General features: G+C 41.1%; 3 protein-coding genes across 8 annotated transcripts in view; 1 reads left to right on the forward strand and 2 right to left on the reverse strand.

The window, feature by feature from the left end:
* LOC108884224 (protein tyrosine phosphatase receptor type M) overlaps positions 1-1,306 on the reverse strand; it is a 156,066-nt gene extending 154,760 nt beyond the window's left edge. For 5 of the 6 annotated variants that reach the window (XM_051069900.1, XM_051069899.1, XM_018677998.2 and 2 more), the window contains exon 1: positions 799-1,305. In XM_051069900.1, the coding sequence (XP_050925857.1) occupies positions 799-871 (73 nt within the window). In that variant the 5' untranslated portion in view covers positions 872-1,305. Of the gene's footprint in view, positions 1-798 lie in introns of all 6 variants that reach the window. The other variant, XM_051069897.1, reaches the window with a different exon arrangement.
* Positions 1,307-6,227: 4,921 nt separating this feature from the next.
* Positions 6,228-7,690, reverse strand: LOC108884134 (leucine-rich repeat-containing protein 30). The gene has a single exon (XM_018677800.2). The coding sequence runs from the start codon at positions 7,400-7,402 to the stop codon at positions 6,503-6,505; it is 900 nt and encodes a 299-aa protein (XP_018533316.1). The 5' UTR covers positions 7,403-7,690; the 3' UTR covers positions 6,228-6,502.
* Positions 7,691-16,917: 9,227 nt separating this feature from the next.
* LOC108884223 (GTP-binding protein Rheb) lies at positions 16,918-23,102 on the forward strand. The gene is made up of 8 exons (XM_018677988.2): positions 16,918-17,222; positions 18,076-18,147; positions 19,578-19,645; positions 19,800-19,882; positions 19,994-20,050; positions 20,150-20,197; positions 20,655-20,736; positions 22,280-23,102. The coding sequence occupies exons 1-8, from the start codon at positions 17,171-17,173 to the stop codon at positions 22,370-22,372; spliced, it is 555 nt and encodes a 184-aa protein (XP_018533504.1). The 5' UTR covers positions 16,918-17,170; the 3' UTR covers positions 22,373-23,102.
* Positions 23,103-23,225: the final 123 nt, after the last annotated feature.

Consider the following 23,225-nt stretch of genomic DNA (forward strand, 5'->3'; position numbering starts at 1 on the left):
GGTAAACTACTGTAGATGTGTATGACATATGGAATTTTATATTATGTTAAAAAGTTGAATAATTTTTGCACTACAGCTGAAAAACCAAGACAGACACTTAGAATGAAAAGAGCTCTGCACACCAAATATAATCCCCACTGAGCATGTTAGGATGGGAATTATACTTTGAGGTGACTACATGGTGACTGGGACAGTAGAAATGAAGTTCTTAAAGAGTTCAAGGAGGGAGTAAAGACAGGAGGTCCTGTTTGGCTTATAACCTCGCTGTGTACAACCAGCAGCGCACGGTGACACTTCGGTGCGCGGATCTCTTGAGGTTAATCACATTAGACAGCAACTTATCAAGATAAAGTTAGACACAAACACTGAACTCCTTAAACTCGCGGTCATAACGTGGCACTGAAAGCAGCGGAGCAGCTCCGGTGCCCGCAGCGCACCTGCTCGTTGCGTACAGCAGCTCCAAAAGGTGAGATACGAACTACTAATGAACGCCACAGCTGTAAACTGTGACGGTCAGGTTCACTGTAAATCAAATGTCAGCAAAATGCATGTTTTTAACTTTGTCTAAAAAATGCCAACCCTCGTGCCACTCACGTTGCTTTCACGCTGCCGCGTGCGCTCCAATTTACACCACAAACATTAGTTAAAGCCGAAAATTTGCGACCAAACTGTCAGACAAAATAGTGGGCAAACTGAGTTTAAGTGCCTTCAGCTTCCACTTCATTCCCCGGCTGTGGCGTAAAACAAGACCGCGCATATGCTGTGTACGTACAAACATCTCCAGGTAATCCTCCTTACCTTTAAAAACTTCCCCTCGCGCGGACAACAGCAGGGTTATCGCAGCAAACAAGCAATTGATAACTTTATCCATGTCGACAGCCTCCGTCGTAGCGTTAACCCCCAGCCGCGGGGTTAACTGGCAACTCTTCTTTTCTTTACAGCAACTTGAATCCTACCTATACTTTTAGGAGTGTTACGTCTAAAAAAAAAAGTCTTCACCCTGTCCTCCGTCCCTGTGCGTGCTGTCGGGGGGGAAGGGAGTGGAGAGGACACTGTCGCCGACACGGCTGCTCCTTGCCGGCTTGCTCCACACTTGGAGGAGGAATGTGTGAGTGAGTCCTGATTCCTGAATTACGCCTGGATTGAGTGGTCCGGCAGCTCCAGGAGAGCAGCGGCTGCGCGCGCGCTGTCTGGCCGGTAGAGGGCACGTGTGAGCCCCGCCTGTGAGTGAGGACAGGCTGAGGTGTCCCCTCCTCCTCCTCCTCCTCCTGCCTCTGACTGTGACTCTGTTGGCGTTTATTTGGACCAGCTGTGGAGACTGAAATTAGTAGAGGTAAAACAGTGCAGTTAACCTGGGCCATGTAAAAATCTGTGGGCTGTTAACCCAGTCAGCCATCTTTAATTTAAGGTGGCAATCAATCAGTAACATCGGTTCAAGGTTTATCATAAGCTCATTTCTAATATTAACAAAAATCTGTTATATCAGAATCTGAATTTTTGAATTATCTTTTGTCGGTGTTAACTTTACTCCCTCATTATTCCCACAGACTATTTCATCTGTAAAAACAATAATAACTGTAAAATCACAGTTTTTCCATTATGTTTATCTTTCTTCTCTTCTGACTTTATTAAAACCAAATATGTAGAAAGGTATTGAATTTTTAATCCTTCCTTTTGCTACTAACTCAATTTGAACATTGAGGTGATAAAACACTGAAATAACCATAAAGTAATATTAATGCAACAAATAGGGAAATGTTTTATATGCCATATGAGATATGCAGAGCAAATAAAAACAAATTTTGCTTGCCATTTGCAAACAAGCAAATACCAACAAGCTGTTATTGAAACTCCAAAACAGAAAATCAAATAGACTTCTTTAAGAGTTGGGTGGGTGCTGCATAATACAAGTACTGTCAACACATGATCTTATTCTCATACACCTAAAATGAAGATCGCATTTCCTAAAATATGTTCATATCATGTCTTTTAAGGACGTTTGACATTATAGAAATTATTCTACGTTAGCATAATTTTCTGTCTTTATGCTAAGCTAAGCTAACTAGCAGCTGGGTTATATCAGTCTTCTTGGAAGAGAGTGAATTTTTCCCAAAATATCAAACTGTTCCTTCATGACTAATGCCAGCCCACATGTGAAAACCTTTAAAACTGAAATAAACTCAACATAGAGTTAATGAAATAATTCATTGGTCACCACTGGTAGATTCATTTTGGCTCAAATCTAGGCCCTCCACTAAATAAGCTACACAAGCCTTTTTCATGCTCAACTACTTGACACCTTAATTTATGAACTTAATATAACTTACAAACTTAAAATCTTTGCCAGCTGGATTCTTAATCATAGTTCGCACTGTGTGTCCTCTCTGATCAAATTCGCACATTGATCCTGTTAAAGGGAAACCTGGGCTGACATTCAAGAGGACCTCATCAGGTGACCTGGAAAAACAGGACTGCATCATCACACACACACAGACACATACACACACGCACACACACACACAGTTTTGTTTTTTTTCAGCTTCAATGAATCAATAATGATGCTTTACTTTAAAATATGCAAATATTTGTGTAAAATTAGTCTTATCTGAGACAGCAAGTGCAAACAGCACCAGGGTATTCTCACAGCAATATCAAATACAGTGATGGAGAAGCAACTAATGACAAAGTCAAACAATGTCATTCCCTTATTGTTTTTGCATGCATAAACACACATGGCGATTTCACTTGTACCAGCACTTTTCATGGCTAATTAAAATGCGGCAAGATTGACGTGGGTCCACATTTAGTTTCAAAATGACCTCCTGTTGTCAAGGATATATGGCTCCAGTGGTTGTTTTTCTACACAAGTCCACCAAACAATGGCTGGAGCGTTTCATAGAAACACCAGTGGTCTCTTTGTGGTCTTTTAGGTATTGTCTTGGCTTCAGCAGTTCTGTTGCCAGGAATGCATGAATGCCAGCCTGAGCAGAGGTGTCATGGGAGTTGGTGAGAATGTAACTCCTCTGATTGGATAGAGGATTGAATGGATAACATCATTGTCTGCAGAGAAAGAGAGAGAGAGAGCGTGTTTGTGAGTGTGTGATTGAGGGGTGTGTTTCAGCGGTTCTCCATAAACACAGTCCTAAGTCATGTTCAATAAATAAATCATAATAATATAGTAATATCCTTCACCAGTGGCTCCAACCATTTATCCATTTAGCTAACTATTTTAATCGTATATCCATTTTCATGCTCTCTTAATCACAAAATGTCCTGTTAAGGTGATAAATCTGACTCAATATGTGTATAAATTTCTATTTTCTATCTCTCCAAGTAACACCTGGCAGCTGCTGGTTAGGAATTACTGCAAAAAAAAGCCCATGTGCCACTTCCATTACTGAAAATACTTTATGTTGGCCTGACACTTTTTTTTAACCCAGCAACATTTCCCAAGCTTACTTTCCATCATGCTCTCAAAGCAAGACACAGAAAAGCTTTGACATCACCCTGATTGGATGGAAAAGACCAGACCAGCATCAAAAGATTCCATATTTAGGCCTCAAAGGTTACAGCAGTGGGCCGCCGTTCCAGTGACTCACGGTTGCTGATTTCTGAAACAACATCCTGAGTGAGTGAATGAGTGATATTGACATTTCATTGTGGAGAGTCACCGGCAAATCTATTCCCCTTCATATTTTTCCCCACAGGCATGGTTTAAAATCAGTTAAACATAAGAACAATGAGATAAATAACACTTGGTAGTAATTGACATAAGTGGGAGTATAATGCTGTTTGTCAATAAGTGCCAATCACCTCACCCTATGTGAGGAGTCTCAGTGTGACTGAATAAATCACACAAACTGCAGTACAAAAAGAAAGACTTATTAAGTCTCTCCTCGTGTGGCTGCCAGACAACAGTGATTTTGTCATTTAATTCCATTGTGATTATCCTGTGCCTTGATTGTCACAAGCTCAATACGAGATTGATTAGCTGTCCTTCATTATGGGGAGCCACTCGCTGCCAGTGATGCTAAACTGTTTTCTAAGCTTTCGGCTTATAAATGCATAATGCCTTTGAATGAAGAACACGGGTGCCAATCTGTGTTCTACCTGGTTGTTATATCTTGCCCAGTGTCTCATTATAAAGCAAAGTTATCAGAGCATGCAGCAATTAAATAAGATCAGAAAATCCTGCAAAAGCCTGGTAACTGCAGTCATGGGTGATCCCTAGTGCAGAGCTGACCACCAGTGAGTGAGCAGTGTTCATAGTAAAGGATCGCTTTAATTAATTGTCATAGTGGTTAAAGTGTGTTTTACTTGACTGCACACAAGACACCCCAAACATCACCTTGTTTTTTCAATCACAAATAAGTTTGAATCTACTAGTTGCTTAAGTCACTGATGGAAAATGTCTGTTTCTATATATGTGTAGTCTTTATTTTATCTTAAACACGTGATGCAACTAGATAAAGTCACTGTATATTGTATTATCACAAGAATAGTAACATCACCATGGAACACTAATACCTGAATTCAGGTCATCTGCCTCACATTGAAGCAATATCTTTATAGGTGCTTTATTTGACAACATGTCCCATGATCACTATCTAGGACAAAGACTTATTCAGGAGGGGTTCATCTATCATGAATGCGTGGGTTGTGTGTGTATCTGTGTGTGTGTGTGTGAGTGTGTGTGTCTCAGAGAAAGAGAGAGAGAGAGAGTTAGTGGATAGCTCAGCGTTCACTTTGACTAATGCAGTAACAGGTACACACCAACAGAGGTCACTTTTTTAGTCTTTTTTTTTTTTTTACAGTCCATTCAATCTTCAATGCACATTTCCTTCTTAAAGGTGGTGAGATACATGTACACCTCATTAATATTCACGAACGCAAGTTGACACAAACTCATATTCACAGGGACAACCTACAGAAAATAGGCACACATATATGCTGTACATACAGACAGTAACTCATCTCATGTCACATAGCTGTTCTACTGCTGCAGTTCAGGATAAAGTCACTTGATTAAAAGCATCTTAATGATGCTGAAAGTAGTAAGAGGGAGAAGTGCCTGTTTGTCCGCATCACAGTTTGCCAGGGATTTTACCAAGAGACTCTTATTTTGGAAAACGGAGGACTCAACTGCAACAGCAGGGGTCACTTGTAATTCAGAATAAACCCTCTTCTGTCCAAGTTGACCATAGAGTGAGAGGGTTAATGTGCTTACATGATTTTTTGGGTTAGAACATCTGTTGAGAAGAAAGAATCTTGACCATAAACTAAGAACCAGATCCACAAAAACAGAAAAAGTTTGTCACAGTGGTCACTTAGTGGTCACAGTATAGGGCTGTGTGATAAGATTGAAGTCAATGTTACACTTTCAAAATCACAAAATAATATTCAACTGATTTTCAGTTGTTACAGTGTTGGGTCCCACAAGAAAAAAAGTTTCACACTTGTTATACAAAAATGTCAATACTATTACTTGCAACTTCAGTTTGCAGGGATTTATATATGTTCTAGATCAGTCATTTTATCTGTTTTTAAAAAATGTTTTATTCACTCATAAAAGCTTGTGGGGCAGGCATGCGCTTTTCAGCAAAGGTTTGCACTTTGTAACACCTTCACACTTAAACCACAACAGCTACAGTTTCAAACTTAGGCAGTGAGAGCTATTAGAAATCATAGCATCATTTAAGGGTTCTGCATGATGACTTTATTAATTAATTCTTTGCCTTCTTTTGCATCTTTCTATTTAAGATATCTGTGGCAATAACTACATATATGTAATTTAAAAAAACAAACAAACTGAAAGGTCAACGTAAATTAAATTACATGTAAGTTTACTTTAGGTTATTTCAAGTTAATTTGTTCCACAGTGGTCCACATTTGCTCTGTTTACTCATCACATCATGTTTTGTAAAACTTTTTTCCATAACACCCAACAGCCTCAGAGGAGCTGCCACCCAGCAGCCCTACTCTGATCTGTTGGAGTGGAACAAAGTTTAATCAGAGTCCAAGTCCCTCCCTCCACCGTTCTTTCCACTGACCTTACCCACCTGATCCCAGTGACCTGAACGCAACAAAGACAGTGGTGATCTGTTGCTGAACTCACCCCTGTGCTCCCTCACCGCTACAGGCCAAACAAGATCAACTGACCAGTAATCAGTTCCCAAATGTAGACCTGTGAATTTTTGTGTGAGCTGAATGACTTGCTCTGACAAATGTTTAGACATCACACAGCAGTTACTAGTTCTTTATTTATATCCAAACTTCTATATTACATTAAAAAAACTTAAATCTGTCAGTCAGTCAGAAGATATCCTGTAATATTAACACTGAGTAACAGCGATCTGTCTTGAGTCATAATATCTTTGTCAGTCAGTCTGTGGTAACAGGGGACTTAGAGCATGACTGCCACGTGCCAGGGGTCATATTTGTGCCAAAGTCTCATTACGACACAGTCTTTTAGACACACACACATACACACAGTGTTAGTCCCTCACGTGGGTTTGAGGTAGTTATAGAGGGCGCTAAGTCCTCCTTGCAGCACCTCCTGAATGGGCTTGAGGAGGGGATTGTGGATAATATGAAGTCCTTTATCCAGCGGGTGGCATGCCAACCTCCTGAGCCTGCTCAGTAAATACATTTCTACTGGTACACTTTGTAGGTCATTGAAGTCAACATTGAGGAGTTCTAAAGACTCAAGAAAACACAGAGTCTTGGGCAGGGTGTGGATACTGTTTCCCTCCACGATGAGGATCTTCAGGTTAACCAAGTCCTGGATCTGGTCCGCAATCGTCTCCAGACGGTTGCAGGCCAGGTGGAGGAAGACCAGACCCTTCATGCTGTAGACACAGGTGGGGATGTGAGAGATGCGGTTGTGGCTAAGGTTGAGTTTAGTCAGATTGTGCATGGCTGCCAAGCTGCCAGGGAGGCCTGTGATCTGGTTGTTAGCCAGACTGAGCACCTCCAGACAGGTGCAGGAGCCCAGCTCCTCAGGAACTTCACTCAGGCGGTTGCGACAAGCAAAGAGCACGCGCAGCTTCTTCAGGAGACCAATCTCTGGTGGGAGTCTAGACAGGTTGTTGCCCCACAGGTTGAGGATCACCAGATTGTCCAGAGCACTGAGGGCAGGAGGCAGAGAGCACAGGCAGTTCATGGACAAGTTTAGCTTCTGAAGCTCTCTGAGTTCCCACAGCTCAGCTGGGGTCTCATCAAGCCCCCGCATGGCTAGACTCAGGGTGCTGTAACCAAAGTGCACCGTAGCGTGTCTACGGATCCTCTCAGCAGCCGAGGATAGGCTGGGCTGGTCGTCTCTAAAAACACTCTTCCTCCGTTGACTCATATTCACCTCATTCAGCTCCTTGTTGGAAAAACTGCGAGATTGCTTCCCACCCATCGTCCTCACAGTGACGTTGATTCTATCGTCTATAACAAGGCGATTAGCTGATTCACCTCCACTTGGAGCATTGAGAGGATTGCTAAGGATAATGGCTGCTCATTGATCTCCAGGGTCCTTGAACAAGTCACACAGAACATGATCAGCTCCAGTGGCACTGTGGTGTCTGGTTGTTGTAGAACTCCTGGTGTTTGGCAGCAGTTACATTGAATCCTGGCTTGGTTTTTCCGAGTTAAGTTGCAGGCTGCTGTAACTGAGCAGCAGTTGGTCTCCTAGACCAAGTGCCTGTCTTACTGGATTTCATTCCCCAGCTGGTCCTGTCACTTTTCAAGTCCACAGATAGCACTATGCTCCCCACCCACTACAGGAGGGCAGGACTGGGGATAGGATGCTGTGTGTGTTCAATCAGTTGAGGTCACTGCCATGATCTCATAGCCTAACACACAGAAATACACCGGTGCTCACAAACTCTGTCACACATGGTACATAACCATGTTTATTTAGTTACCTACAGCTGCTATCTTTTGTATTATAGTTTGCATTTAAAATGATTCACATATTTAACATACCTTTTCTGGCCAACCATAATCTCTTCTCACTTTTTTGTCACGTCGGCCCGTGTGCCTTTGTGCATGTTCCCCTTGTCTCAACTTAAATATGGCACTAAGCTGAGAGCTGTGAAAACACTGAATCATCTCTCAAAAAAGTAACAGTTCTTAGAGGAATTAGTAGAACCTTATGCACAGACATGTGCCAGTTTAATCTCAAGTGCAAAAGGACATGGAACATTCCGGCATGTTCCTAGAAAACTCTTCTGCTATTCAAAATCTCATTCATGTGGCCCCGAGGGGTGAAGCTCTCTTTGTGTGAAAGAATACACTGTAGTGCATTTACATTTTAGACTGTCTTTCCCCCGAGCAACATACACACTGAGGTAAAAAGTTCTTCATGCTTCTCGCCTAAAGAGTTCTTTAAGTAGAGTAGCGTAAAAAAGCTATTTGTTCCACTTCCTTTCAAAATCAAAAGAAAAAAAATCTAATATTTACTTATATTTATTACCATTTATCTCCTATCTAAAAGTTGTACCTGCATGTTTATTACACATTGTAATGTAGTATAAGAACATTTTAACTTTTTATCTACATAAAATGTTAATATACATTATTTTAACAATTACAATTTCTCCTATGAAGATGTATTTAATATAATCATATTATTTTGTCATTAATTATATGTTCACATAGAAACATATAGCTATGGATCCTTGACAGGAGGAGTTTAAGAGTTAAAAGTACCTTATATCTGCTTAAAACTACATTATAGTGTGTTATAAACCACATATGATATATATATATATATATATATATAAATGTAGAATAATAGGGATTAAAATAAAGCGTGATCTCGTTCTTGAAGATTTGTATAACAACATGTAAGTAAAACTGTTATTTTGTGGTGTTTATTTTATGGCAGTCATGTTAATTTAATGGCGTCAGTCATTTTCCATGAGGTGTCACTCTAATGATTAAAGGGGTTTGTGCAACAGGAGAGGTCTACATTCATGAGCCGCAAACACATTATAAAAACGTTAGGGGTGTAAATGGGTCCTTGGACTTGATCCACTTTCCTCGACAGCCTTACAGAGTCTGACTAGGACTTAGAGTGGCCTTAGTCATCATTCTTCTCCCAGTCCAGTAATCAAAGTACTTGGATGACAGTTAGCAGCAATATCCAACTCTGGGGACTTGGTGGCTCTGCTCTGAGCACGGCTACATCAGCACTTATGAATGACAGGTTGAATCATGTGTTTGCTGAATTGGACACTGGAGATAGGGCTATTGGGCTGCTTTGCCCAGTGCTGCATGTCTCATCTGGACATTTTTTAGTGAATGTTAATACCTTCATACCACAGGAACTGTGCAGAATTAGGTTTCTGGCTGACTGGTACATTTCTTGTACGTGTGCTCACAGCAAAACATTTCATCACAGAGTCTTTATACAGCCCTCAGTTTTAGGAGGAGATGTGCTACTGATCTTGTGTATATGTGTGCTACAGCTAATTTCACAAACAGCATGATTGCTATATCCTGCCATCCTCTATTTACATGAAAAATGACACCTCAGCTGTAACCGTCAGAGCATTCCCCCCATATGCAAACAGATCCCCGGAGTGGCAACACGAGGCTGGGAACACATGCTGTCAAATATGCAGAAAAACCTTGGCTTCATATGCATATCCCTCATTATGGGTTAACTGTAGCATTGCAATACCTGGATAAAGCTGAGATGGGTGGACAGATGGAGGGGAGGAGGGTGGGATAGAAGCTAGATAGGTAGGTGGATGAATGGACAGGGGGAATAATGCTCGTTTCTGTGACAGAGGGATGTCATCATGACATACCTCCCCATAACACACCATCGTCTAACACTTCATCATCATCTTGTGAGGCATGAATCTTCATTAAATGCTCCTTTTCTTATCCTGTGCATGTTTTGTTTCTAGGCGAATCCTCCTTTCTATCAGAGGAACAGATGTGTGGAAACAGCTTGAGATTTAAATTACAAGAAAATGGGATTTACCATTCCTCTTGCATTCGCACAACACCTTAATACAGAGTCCCATTAGCACCAAATGAGGATGAGTTATTTACTCTGAGAACAGTTACACCCTCCAGTCCTCAGGGTGACAAAAATGATCTCATTTGAGAAAGCTCATCTGGTTATGTGGCACAATAATGACTCTGGATGAGCTACCTTTAGAGACTCAAGTTCAAGATATGTACCATTATTACTTGTTCATTACTGTGGAGGCTTCCAGCGATGACAGATGATATATGGCCTTGCTGCCTCAGAATCTGCCGCAGGTGTCTCTGTCCTGTTGAAATGTAAGGAGTACCTGCCAAGACCTGAGGCTCTTTAGAGTCTATATTGCAGACACATTAGTCCCTGAAGCCAGCACTCTTACTGAAGAATATGTTCCGTCTTCAGACAGAATACAAGACAAGATCAGGTACGGGAGACAAGAAATATGCATTTTAGCAAGCCCATTGAGTATTCTAGACAAAATTAGCACTGTGAAATGGGAGAGAGCTTGTGAACAGGGGTGGATGGCGAGCCACCTGAGCTGATAATCGTCTATTATTCAGCAGGTGCAGATGTGAATATTCACACCACTGGACACTTTCCACTTTCCATTTGTGCATGAATGCGTACACATCCCCCTCAGCTAATGGAGTCTGAGGAAGTGGCCATGCATTTTTTTGTCAAAAAATTGAGAGTATGTCACACATTTGAATTGCCATCTGGAAACTGGCTGCAACACTGCTCTGCCCAAGCCTCCAGGTGACACAAAGGATCTACTCAGCAATGCAAATTAGCGGGGAGGAAATTTGAGGGAGTGTCCAACAAGTCTGCTTGGAGGCTGAATACTAGGCCAAGAACATTTCATTTCAATGTTTCAAATGTTCATTTATTTACCAGATTGGACACACTGAGTTTGCCCCCCGGCTGGCTGTGCACATCGTCACCATGGAAATTACTGTAGATCAAGACGGCTTTAGCATATTCAAGACTACTTTGAAGACAAATCGGTGCTAAAAGAGCACAAACACGAATTCATAACCATTCTACATCTTCTTAGAATATTTTTCACCTCCTTATCAACTCTAAGTGAAGCACCTCCGCTGAGTATCTTTGTAATCTACTAATCTCTTTCCCCAGGCCACACGCCAGGTATCTGTAGTTAGATCTGTAGTGAAGCAGCCAGATTCATCTTGAGATAAACTGGGACAACATGATGAATAGATAATAAAGGCACCCAGGGGAGAGCACTATCCGGGTTAACTCCACCGCATAAAGATACCATTTGTAATGATGGCTGGAATCAACGGGGAAGTGCAGTGAGCGAAGCTAACTGGGCTCCAAAGTGACCAAATCACTTCTGACTTTGCTGATGCAGCAGATGGGGAGTACAAACCAATTGTGGCGGTGACAACAACAAGCAGAGTGATAAAGTACCACCGAGCAGCCTATCTGGGTCTCACCTGCTCACAGTGGCTGCTATAGGCTGCTGAGTGCTAAACAAAGCAGTAGTACAGTGAGCACCGTTGTGGAGTAATCATGACCAGATAAACTGTCAGTGCGTTGGGATGCCAATGAGATTGACTGATTGATCGGGAGTCCATGCTCTGACCTCATCACTCCTCGCAACCTCAGCAGACTCCCACGAGTGATGATAATGAACTTGGTGCATTAGATACAGAGCCTGACGCCAGCTAGTATGTGTGGTATCTAATGTGTGTGGGCCAGGCACCAGCCACCATTCCCCTGCTAGGCACCTCAGATCACTAAGGGAATACAGCAGTGAAATCTCAGTGCCAGGCAGCAGCTGCCTTGTGATTTTTCTTCAACAAACTCCCTCCAACCGTTGGGGGAAATACACTTTGATACCCAGTACTTGGAGCTGAGTTGGATAATTCAAACCCTCAAGACAGTCCAATACAACAAGAGACAATCACAACAAAAACAAAACAAATCAAATCTGCAGCACAAAAAGAAAGGAAAAGGTTTGTTCTTGACCTTGGATATAGTAAATATTAAGTTGGCTTTTTTTTAAAAAAGACCACTTAATAGCTTTTCCCAGAGCTTTCAATCAAATATCGTGGATGGAGTTTCCATAGTTGTCATGGAGATAACTGAGTTGTCATTACAAGAAAGTAAGTGACAGTTCATATTATCTTAAATACTGCACATACACAGGTGGCAACAATGTAAGAGCATACATTAGCATCAAGAAGATATCAACCGCCCACATGTAGATCTGGGAGAGAGTGATAAAACCACCAGCAGTGATGGCTGCCTGATAATGCAAAACACAGACCAGAGCCAGGACATCAACTCAAAATATGCACGTTAGCACATGTAGCAAACACTCATGTTAGCTTGGTGAAGCGCGGCCGTGATCCCAGCACCTCACTGCAGAGAGTAAAGCCTTGAAGGGGTTTTATGGTGAAGTTGTTGCCTATTAACACATCCAGCAGATAAAGGGCAACATTAGCTTTCATTTGAGTAGTGTTTGTGTCCAATATTCACTCTTCTTCCAGCTCTACATCAGACCCTGTGGGAAATCTCTGGCTGCTTAGCTGTTAAATGTTCAACTGAGTTCACAAACTAGCTGCTAACTTTGCCAGTAGTTTGGTGCTGGGCTGTGAGCAGCTAAGTTTTATCATTTATTTGCTGAAAACAGCTGCCTACTGTCTGGAAAATACAACCCTTTCCTATTACACAGTCATTTGATCTATTGTTAATTTAAAAATATTGATTATAGCAGGTTTAGCCTGGTTTCATTGGAGCTAAAGAAAATGCTGTCATGACATGTTACATGTTACATTCAGCGGCTGCAGAAAGTGCATAAAAACAGAGTTAGCAAATCAGCAGTGGAAGCAGAGGAAGTGACTCTGCCAGGTTGAACAGACTGCCTTATTACAAAGGATCTGTTGGATATATACAGTGTGAGTTGTCTGTTTGAACTAGGCCTTGATGGTGTGTCAGGTGTGGTTGAGAAACTTATATTACAAAGTCCTCATTGTGACCACAAGTGATCGTACAGAGGTTCCAGGGCTGATGATTTTTATGTTCATGCCACCAGAACTAGAGACAATAGGATCTGACAAGCTCTGTTCTAGAAATTAGGATGCTTGCCAGACCACCACTGCCAGCAAGCCATAAATGTTTCATGTGGTGCTGATATGGTAATCATTGGATCCCTACAATGACACCTTGTGAGAGTTGGATAATGATGGCTGTCTTTCAGGCCTGTGTGACTCTGGACACAGTCCAACAGCCGAGGCATAGCCTGAAGTGTGAATCTGCCAGTTAAAAAGGCCACGTTGCATCCAGTAGGTTGGTAAAAGTCTCAAACATCGAGCGAAATAAAGGTGCAATGGGTGTCCTCCAGGAATCACACTGATATACAGGCTCGCTGCTGAAAGACACCGCACAAATGCATTCCTCTGAGTTAAATATGCATTCCGTTTCATGAGGTTTTTTGCGAGTGGGTCCAGGTGCCCGTTGGTGGCACAGACCCAGCTGGAGGATGTGGCTGACTCGCTCCGCTGGCGCTCAGGCTGGCATACTAACAGAGCCAGGGGTGCTTTCACAGTGAGTTGAAAGAGGCTGGCGCCGGTGCCACACACCATGGTTCAGAAACACAGACTCCAGCTGCATGTCCACTAGTTCGCATATAGTTAAAGAAATGAGAGACTGGAAATCTAAAGTGAATTTTCAACCTGCAACGCCGTCCGTGGCAGGAATATTGATCTCATGACATTTACTATCACGCATAGCACCACCACCTTAATCACATCTGTGACTTATTGCACACAAGATTGTGTGAGATTAATTGTTTGGATGAAAAAAAGAAAATTTCCAATCACAGGGGATGAAGCAATAAATGGCTAACATGTCTAAAAGAGCTTAATGTATTATTTCTCCGAGGCTTGTGTAAGCCTTTTATTAAAGTGAAACAATCTTGTCAGACACCTGTTGCTCTTGCGGGGGGTATTTATTGTTGGCCTATGTCAGCACACTGTAATCCCTGGGCTAGAACATGGCTGTATTACCAATGTGACCTATTCTTGGTCATCGTAATTTCCCGAGAGCATGTATGAGTGTGTATGTGTGTGTGTGTGTGTGTGTGTGAGAGAGAGAGAGAGAGAGAGAGAGAGAGATTGGAAGAGGGAGAGGCAGAGAAAGTGACAGTGTCCATGCGAATGAGTGTATATTTGTGAGTGTGTGTGTGTGTGTGTGTGTGTGTGTGTGTATCCACTGATTGCAGGCACCCTTCAGCCATTTCAGTCAAGGTTTTTTTTTTTTTGACACCCAATGTCATGCAGAACAAATCGCCTATTGCTGACACCAGTGATTTCTTGTCTCCACTGCTGAGAAGTGTATGTGGAGGCAAAACAGTTGGGTCTTACTGACGGGGAGTTGGACATTTCTGTGATTAAGTAGTAATGGCCCGGGACGTGACAGGGAAACAGGGGATTTCATCGGTCACAGGGCAGGAAAAACTGCACACCCTTGGGCCCGTGGGCTATTTTTGAGGGAGTATATAATTATTTCAAGTTTTGCCACCAACACTCTCTAAACTGGCATTTAAACTGTGAGAAAAATGTAAATATTTCAGCAGTTTTAAGACCACTGTATAGAAAATGCAGTTTCACAGACTGCATCATTGAGTTTGTGAAGTACGAAGAAATGATTGACATACATGAGTAACGTTAGATTTTAAAAGCAAACAGGACTCTAGCCACCTTCACCACGCCTGCCTTGAATTCCAGTGTCTGTCTCTGGGCTTAACCCGCTAATTGTGGCTTTAGTTCCTATGGTATTGTTGCATGCCTGTGGTTTGGTTTAAGGCTTCGGTTATATTAAGACCTGAGTATTTTTACCATCTATAATGGAATACACCATCAGCTCAGATAATCAAGGATGTGTGTTGTCTGATTTATGTGTGAGGTTGTTGAGGTGCAGTGTGTATGGTGTTAACAGCTTGAGAAAATAGTGCGTCATTCATCTCTGAGTCTGAACCGAAAACAAGAGATGGAAATAAACAGTAATTAGAAGGTGATGTTTCTATGGGAATATATAATAGTTATTTGAGCACTTACACATATAGGCTCCATGGTACTGTAGCTGGATCCTATGTGAGATTTAAATGGTGTTATGGGGACATCTACTGGCGAGTGAAGGAGGCTTTTTTTTCTACTGTTGAACAGCCTGTTAATTTAGATCATGTGGTTGTATTCCAGTAATATTCTCTCTGGGGATTATAGTACATGTATCTGTGGTATGAGTCCATGCTGTTCTTGTATTTCTCACATGACCTCTCCTATTTCTCTCATTAATGTTCCTTTAATATTTCTATTGGCACCAGGGTGTGAAGTATCCAGGATTGTAGAAAAATCTAAACTATTCACAAAAAAATATGACGAGTCATTAAAAGTCTGCAATTTCTCCTGTTTTCCACTCATTTTATTCATTAATTCATTGAACTGTCCAGTTATATATCTCCATGATATTCCTACGTCTTCCTCAAGCTGTCAGGATCTAATTCTAGTAGTAATATTTATATCTCTCTTATAGTTTCTATTAATATTTTTAGCTGTATTTAAAAAGACAAATTTTAAGATATTTAGTCTAAACGATATCAGAATTAGCAATCAAAACCTACCACGTGTAATTTGTGTTTAATCATGGTATTGGTAAAACCACCAGATTTCCAGAGACAACACCTTTAGTTTAGTAAAAGTAGGAATACCACAGTGTAAAAATGCTTCATTACAGGTAAACAACCCGCTCTCAGATTTTTCACTAAAGTAAAAGAACACATGTCTTACCAGCAAATTGTAGGTACAGTGTAATCAAAGTGTCAAAAGTAAAGATACTCATTATATGTTGCATAACGGCTCCTCTCAGAGTGTTAGTGGTGCATGAATATATGCAGTATTTTAATGCTGTAACTGGTCAAACAAGACCTAATTTTAACTTTAATGTTGAGGTTCATTCTTCATCTTATCTTGGGTCCATTTAGAAGCTGTTGTGCAGCTTTTGATCACAGCACATGATCTTCATCAGCGAATATAGTTTACTCAGTTGACAGCTACACTTTAAGGTTGTCATGTTATTGTTGACAATAAAAAAAATAAGTCCATATACAGCTAAAATTAAAATTTTGTTCTACAATCGCATGATAACTGAACAAACTCCATTTGCTGATGTGGATCATGTAATGCGATCAAAAGCTCAAGAAAAGCTACTAAATGGACCTTGAGGCTTGTTTTGGCTAAATTAAACAATAAAAATGTCATATTGTAAGCTTGTGTGCTTTGAATGTAAAATCTTTATTTGTAAATCACCTACAGCTGTAAAACAAAATGGAATGCTGTTTTTTTCCCCTCAAAAGTACTGTAGTGAAGAAGAAAGTAACATACTACTGGCCTAGTTAGATTATGCACGACAGCTAATAGGCTATATTGTTTTAATCACTTATTATTGGCTATAACCCATGAAGACACTGGTTGTATACTAAATTTATAACCCTATAATATTACTATGGGCAATAATGGTGTGTCAGCGATGAATTTATATATCTTATTTAAGCCCATTTCCTAGTAATTTTAGTCGCTATATAATCACTATGATGTCTAATGTTTTTACACTGACTAACATTGTGTCATTGATACAGAATTACTACGCTATGTCTGTGTATTTAAGAAATGACGACGTCCTCTCAGTCAGCCCAGTCTCCCTGCTCCCTGACCCTAAAGATGTGAATGACATTGCACCCGACCACCCAGCACGTCATAATGCCTGTAACAGCCAATCATAATTCAGAAACCTCGCGGTGTTGCTTGACGAACACCTGTCTCATCCAATCAGAGTTTTACAACAGGCACCGATGCCCGCCTTCACCTCCCGTGTGGCCAATCAGTAAGCAGCAGTAATTACTAATTCATTACATTGCAAAGGGGAGTGACGCAGTTATTGTAGATCTATAGATACTCCATGCTTTTTTCATATGACCTGAAATAACATTTTATTTCAAGCCGTGGACGCAGAATTCCTCATAAACACATTAAAGAAGGAGGATTCCCGCTGTCATCTGGAGACTGTATGTCGAATCTCTGCGCCCCTTGAATTTGGATGCCATTCCGGTTGGAGGTTGCGGTACACCCCGAGGACTAGATGCGATAACCAGGACGAGATATGCCGCAGCCGAAATCACGAAAAATCGCCATCCTCGGGTACAGATCCGTAGGTGAGTCCCAACCAGACAAAATGTGTATGTGTGTGTTTATGGTTGGACTACACCTCAAGGGCCTCGGATGCGACGCTGAGACTACATTTCAGCGGCCTTTCGGGTCAATTGAAGTCCATTATGAGAGCGGTTTACGCCTCCTATAATAGACTTAAATTATAGGGAGTAGCATCTGTCACGCAACATCACTGAGCGGGCGAATGAGCGCCGCCAGGTGAGATGTGGCCTTGTAGGATTTTTTTAAAGCACATTGGGCGGGGAGCTCCCATAATGTATACAAGATGGGATATTTTACGCTAACTTGTCCTCCTAGTTATGCGTTTCTATCAATGACCCCAATCCCCGGCTGCGTGAGTTAGTGCCATGCTCTGTGAAGGCCCTGAAGCGACCACCGGATTTGACGCATTACAGTGTACTTTACCAAAGAAGCGCACTTTGTATGCGGTAAAAGGATGTTCAGGATGGCAAGATGGCACACACAGATAGCACTACGACTGGAGGCCCAGCCAGCATGCCAGCACTAACAAAAAGAATCATGTAATATTCCCATGGAGACTCGTATTGTGTTTCTGGTTGCCTACACTTGAGTGAGCTGATACAACCCCTGTACGAATTGTAAACATCTCTCCTACTGTCAGGGTTTTGTATGGTGTATTATCCACATAATTTTTTCTCAGTGTGGATGGGGCAATCATCTCTTTCATTTTGCTTCATCTTCTTCACTAGTTGTGAATGACTAAAAAAATATATTAAACACTCTGAAGCTGTTAATGTCTTATTTCCACATTCACAAGCATTTTCAACACATCTGAATAATCCCTCTGTCTAATCATTATTGTTTGTTGTTTTGCAGGAAAGTCCTCTTTGACAATTCAGTTTGTGGAAGGCCAGTTTGTCGACTCCTATGACCCAACAATAGAAAACAGTAAGTGGGGATTTTAGTGGACTTACACCTTGACACAGGGTTTCCCCCAGGAAACTGTTTAGTCGAGGTGGTTAGCCGCCCAGATCCTGTGCAGCTCATCTAGTGAGCTGTGTAGTGAGTTAGTGATAGCCAGCCACACAAACAGCAGCCACACAAAATACGCTGGCTTTTGAAATGACACCTCTGCTCTTTTTTCAAGGTTAATGTTATAATTCTTAAATATGTATTAATATAATATTAGAGGAGGTGGTCGACTTCTACTATGAAATACTGTGGGGAAACTCATCATGAAACTGAGTGTTGTATACGCTCAGTGGCCAGTGTATCAAACTAATACAACTGTCTTGCAATAATTCAGCTGAAAAAAGGACACAAGACTGGACAGTATGATTGAAATCATCAGTATTATGACTGCTGTTTGACAACAACCACAAAAAAGGTGGTTCCAAAGGTTTACTCAATTTTACTCATTAATTTTACTCATTGAAACCAACGTTTATCACATTAAACTTGATGATGAATGGATGGAAAGTGTGATGCCAGACAAAAATGTGGACAGTAATCCTCCTTAAATTGTTTTATCATGCCTCATTTTGCTACTGTTAATGTAGACACTGAAAGATGATAAAAGATATGACTGTTACCCAGCAGGGTGCAATGTTCCCTCTAAACCAATGTGTCCAAACACTACACCAGCTGATTTCACCACTCTCCACACTTTTAATTGGAAGAACTTTCGTTTTGTGAAACTTTTCGGAAATCTGCTCATATAATGTTTGGGTGAAATTAAACCCTGTAGACTTTCTCGTATATGCCTGGACATCTCTGGCTTAGGCAGGGACCTTGCTTGAAGGTACTTTAACAGTACATTTTGCTGAGGGAGAGAACATACAGTAATCCATCAACCTCCTAAACACACACACATATTCCCAGACACTCTAGAGATTTGAGTCTAAACTTTTGCCTGCAGGCTGTTTCTCTTCTTCACCAACATGTTTGCTCACATACCACCCTGCGTTTTCTCCAATGTGTGGTCTGTATCTATAAATAATCCATGGATGGTTAACATAAAGTGAAGTATCAGCATTATCAGAGAAATGCTGCAGGCTGTGCTATCCCTCAGTTACTGCTGTAGATAATATGACCCATCTCCAGGCAGATATTGACATTCCTGTGCTGAATGAACTCAGTGGACCCATGCAAACCAAAAATGGATCCATATCTGGGTTGTGTCTTGTATGTCTCGAGATCTGCAAAGTGAAAACACCGAGTAATGAAGACGCAGTCGGCTGTATAGTATGCAGTGTTTGACACTGTATCTGTCGTTTTTGGCTTTTTCTTTCTTTTCCATCTTGCTCTCCATCCATTAAAATGTTTAATTTGTCATTTCTATTGGTTAATTTCTAATTAGTCTTTTCTCTTGACTGCAGCATTTACTAAAATGATCACAATAAATGGACAGGAGTACCATCTTCAGCTGGTAGACACAGCAGGACAGGTACGACACACTGCATCTTTTATTAGCCTGTCAGCTACGTGTTAATATATGTTGGTATAATGCTGTTATTTCATATTTTGGAGCTAACTCTGCTTCATTAATTTGTCCATATGATGTCTGATTTCTTCAACTTCCTCTCTCTCTGTCTCCACAGGATGAGTACTCTATCTTCCCACAGACTTACTCCATAGATATCAACGGTTACATTCTGGTCTATTCAGTTACGTCTAATAAAAGGTATACTTTACATCCCCTCTTTAAAAGGCAAACAAATTGCTCTATTTAATGGGTTGGACTGCGTGAAGTTCATGAATGCTGAAGCAGAAACGTTCCCCTCATTTCTTCCAGCTTTGAAGTTGTACAAGTTATCCATGAAAAACTGTTGGACATGGTGGGAAAAGTTCAGTGAGTATCACCTGTTGTCCTTTTACTGTCTGATGCATTCAAAGACATAATGTATCATGCACAAATGACATTGTGCCATTTACTTTCCCTCCATTGCAGAGTACCAATTATGCTCGTTGGAAACAAGAACGACCTACATATGGAGCGGTACGTCCTAACACACACTCAAATTGTACATTAGGTCCTCTATATTCAGTAGGTATGCACATGGGTCAAAGTACTCTCCGGTTTTAAGCATAATTTTTCTTCTCCTAATTTTAGAGGCTTTCAGCAGCATAAGTACAAAACTCAACATTTCTGTCATATGAGACCAAAACAAAAATACAGAGCAGATGCTAATATTTGGTGCACAGATGACCCAAGTGAAGACGGCAGCCATTTCCACCAAGCTAGCGTGTTAAAACTTGTCTCTGTGTGTTTGTGTGGTCCCTCAAATGTGGCACATTCAGGACCCAGTCAATAGAATCATTTATAAGTTCCTGGGAATTAAACTCTGGGGGTTTTGTCAAAGCCTGACACTGCAGCCTTACTGTGAAATATTTATGTGTTTTATCCTGACTGGCCTGCTGTTCCTGTGGATGTTTTTTTTTTTTTTTGTCTGTAGAGTAATCAGTTGTGAAGAGGGAAAAGCATTAGCCGAATCCTGGAACGCTGCCTTCATGGAGTCCTCAGCTAAAGAGAACCAGGTAGGAATTGAGGCTGTACATATAATATCCACCAGCAAGTATTTTTGGATTTGATTGTTATCAAAGTCTATTTATCTACCTATTTGAAAAAAAAAAATTACAATTAAAAAAAGAACAGTTGTTACAGGTATAGGGCGACGTGGTGATTCACACTGTCGCCTCAAAGCAAGAAGGCTGCTGAGGCTGGGGCCTTACTGTGTGGAGTTTGTATGTTCTCGCTGTACGTGCGTGGGCTTCCTCCCACGGAGACATTCAGGTCAGGTTGACTGGCAGCTCGAAATTTACTGTAGGTGTGAATGTGAGCATGACTGGTTGTCTGACTTTATGTGTCAGCCATGTTATTGATTGGCAGCCCGTCCAGGGTGTACCCCACCTTTCTCCCAGTGTCAGCCTGGACCAGCTTCAGTCCCCCCATTCCACTCTAAGAAGTATAGATAATGGATGGATGGATTGATGGATACCTATTGGCATGCATTTGTTGGCTAAGTAGTAACAAAATGTTTTTGTGTGACTTGTCTAACAAAGGCCTCAGTCTCATGTAAAGTTATAATCCTTAAGGTCTTGGAATTTTAGTCTAAACACAATACCACAGGCAGACTTGGAGAGTACAGATTTGTAATAGAGATTGAAGACATTTGCCAAATATCAAATTGCATTATGGGTGTAGAAAGTGTAGGATCTAGCATGTTTACAGCTTGACCCAGACTAGGGCCTGAAGGTCAAGGTATCTCTGCCTCTGCTGTATAAATTTTATTATCCCTCTATGAAGTTTTTCCATATGGAATATGCCCTTCCTGTACTGGATTCAAATAGCATACCCACACATATATCATATAACTGTGTGTGCTGCAAACCAGTACAAGTTGCTCTTCTTCTGTTCCATTTCTCACACCACTGACCCCAGTCATCGATACATTTTAAGTATATTTCATGTAATTAAGTGCCAGTAACTACAGGTGTCATAAATCAACCAGAATTTAGATATTTAAGGTCTGTAAGTAATTTTAAAACTACTCTAGTCATTATTTTCATATTAACAATGGATTAATTTATGTCTTTACAACCTATTATGCTGCCCCCAAGTGGCCAAAAAATGCAGCTCTAGCAATTATTTAAAAGTTTATCCACCACAGCCTCCAAGATACAGCATGATGTATACACTGTTCTTGAGATATTATTCATTTACATGCAGGGAGAGGCCAAAGTCTGGCCAGCATAAGCTAATAGTCAATAACAAAATGGCAACATGTGGGAAAGAAATAATTTTTTTGAAACCTTCTTTCCATTTTCTCGTGGATGAAACAGCTCAGTTTCACATTCAGGAAGTCAGCTAATCTGCTACAAATCAAGTTAGCGAGCAATATTACTTGGCTGTTTAAATGCAGATACAAAACAATGTCTGTTGTACGTAAAACCAGTGAGGCTCCAGTGGATGTAGCATGTGTGCTTCTGGAAAATTCAAAGTGGTGTGACTGAGGCATGTGACAGCATTTTTGTGTGTGTGTGTGTGTGTGTGTGTGTGTGTGTGTTATTTTTTTCTCAGACGGCCGTGGAAGTTTTCCGGAGGATGATCCTGGAGGCAGAGAAGATGGACGGCGGCGTGCAGCCAGGAAAAACGTCCTGCTCCATGATGTAGAGCCGCCCAATCAACACACAGGACACTGCACTGGGATATCCCGTTACTTGAAGGCTATCTGCCAGTTCTCCTCCACCTCAGCTGACTCCACCCCCCAGGGTCCTAAATATCCAATACTGTCTATTTATGGCTCTGAATCCACTGTTATTTATCAGTATTTCCTATTCCCTTTTGTCATCCTCGTTTTTCTTTGTGTGTTTGATAAAAAAATGGATGAGTGGTGGTTCCCTTGTCTTATATTTCCCACAATCCACCCCTCCTCCATCTCTGTGCTCAGCACTGATGCAAAACACAGAACATCATTTGGGTGTATCAGAAAAAAATGTTTTCTTATGCTCGGTAATGACTACAGCCGTAACTAAGGCCAGAGACAGTAGTGGCTTGATGCATCTTAGCTTCTCATTATGCAGCTCCCATATAGGCTACGAGCCCTTATCTGTTTAAATAACACGAGATAGGAAGAGAGGAAATGTCATGTCTGCCATGCATACGCTCCGAAAATGGTTAAGTAAACACAGACGTTTCTTCTGATACATCACCAGCTGTTTGGTCCCTCCAATATACAGCTCTTTTTCTACTTCATCTCCACGCAGTACCCACCTCTCTGTCCCTCAGTTTGTTTTCATAGCAGTTACTGTCAGCCAAAAAATCTGCATCCATTTTCTAATGTTGAAAATGTTGTACAAATGTTTTTGATTGTAATCATTAAAGCAAAAAGTGGTTATGTAAAGCAGGCTCGAGTGTGGATTATTAGTTTTGCTTATGATTGTGATTTTAAGTTTATTTATTTATCCCTTGCAGGAGGGATAAAATAAATACAATAGATGCTCAGCTTTTAAAGTTAGCATTAGAG

This window comes from Lates calcarifer, linkage group LG4 (genome assembly GCF_001640805.2).
Source record: "Lates calcarifer isolate ASB-BC8 linkage group LG4, TLL_Latcal_v3, whole genome shotgun sequence".
In the NCBI taxonomy this organism is placed as follows: domain Eukaryota; kingdom Metazoa; phylum Chordata; class Actinopteri; family Centropomidae; genus Lates; species Lates calcarifer.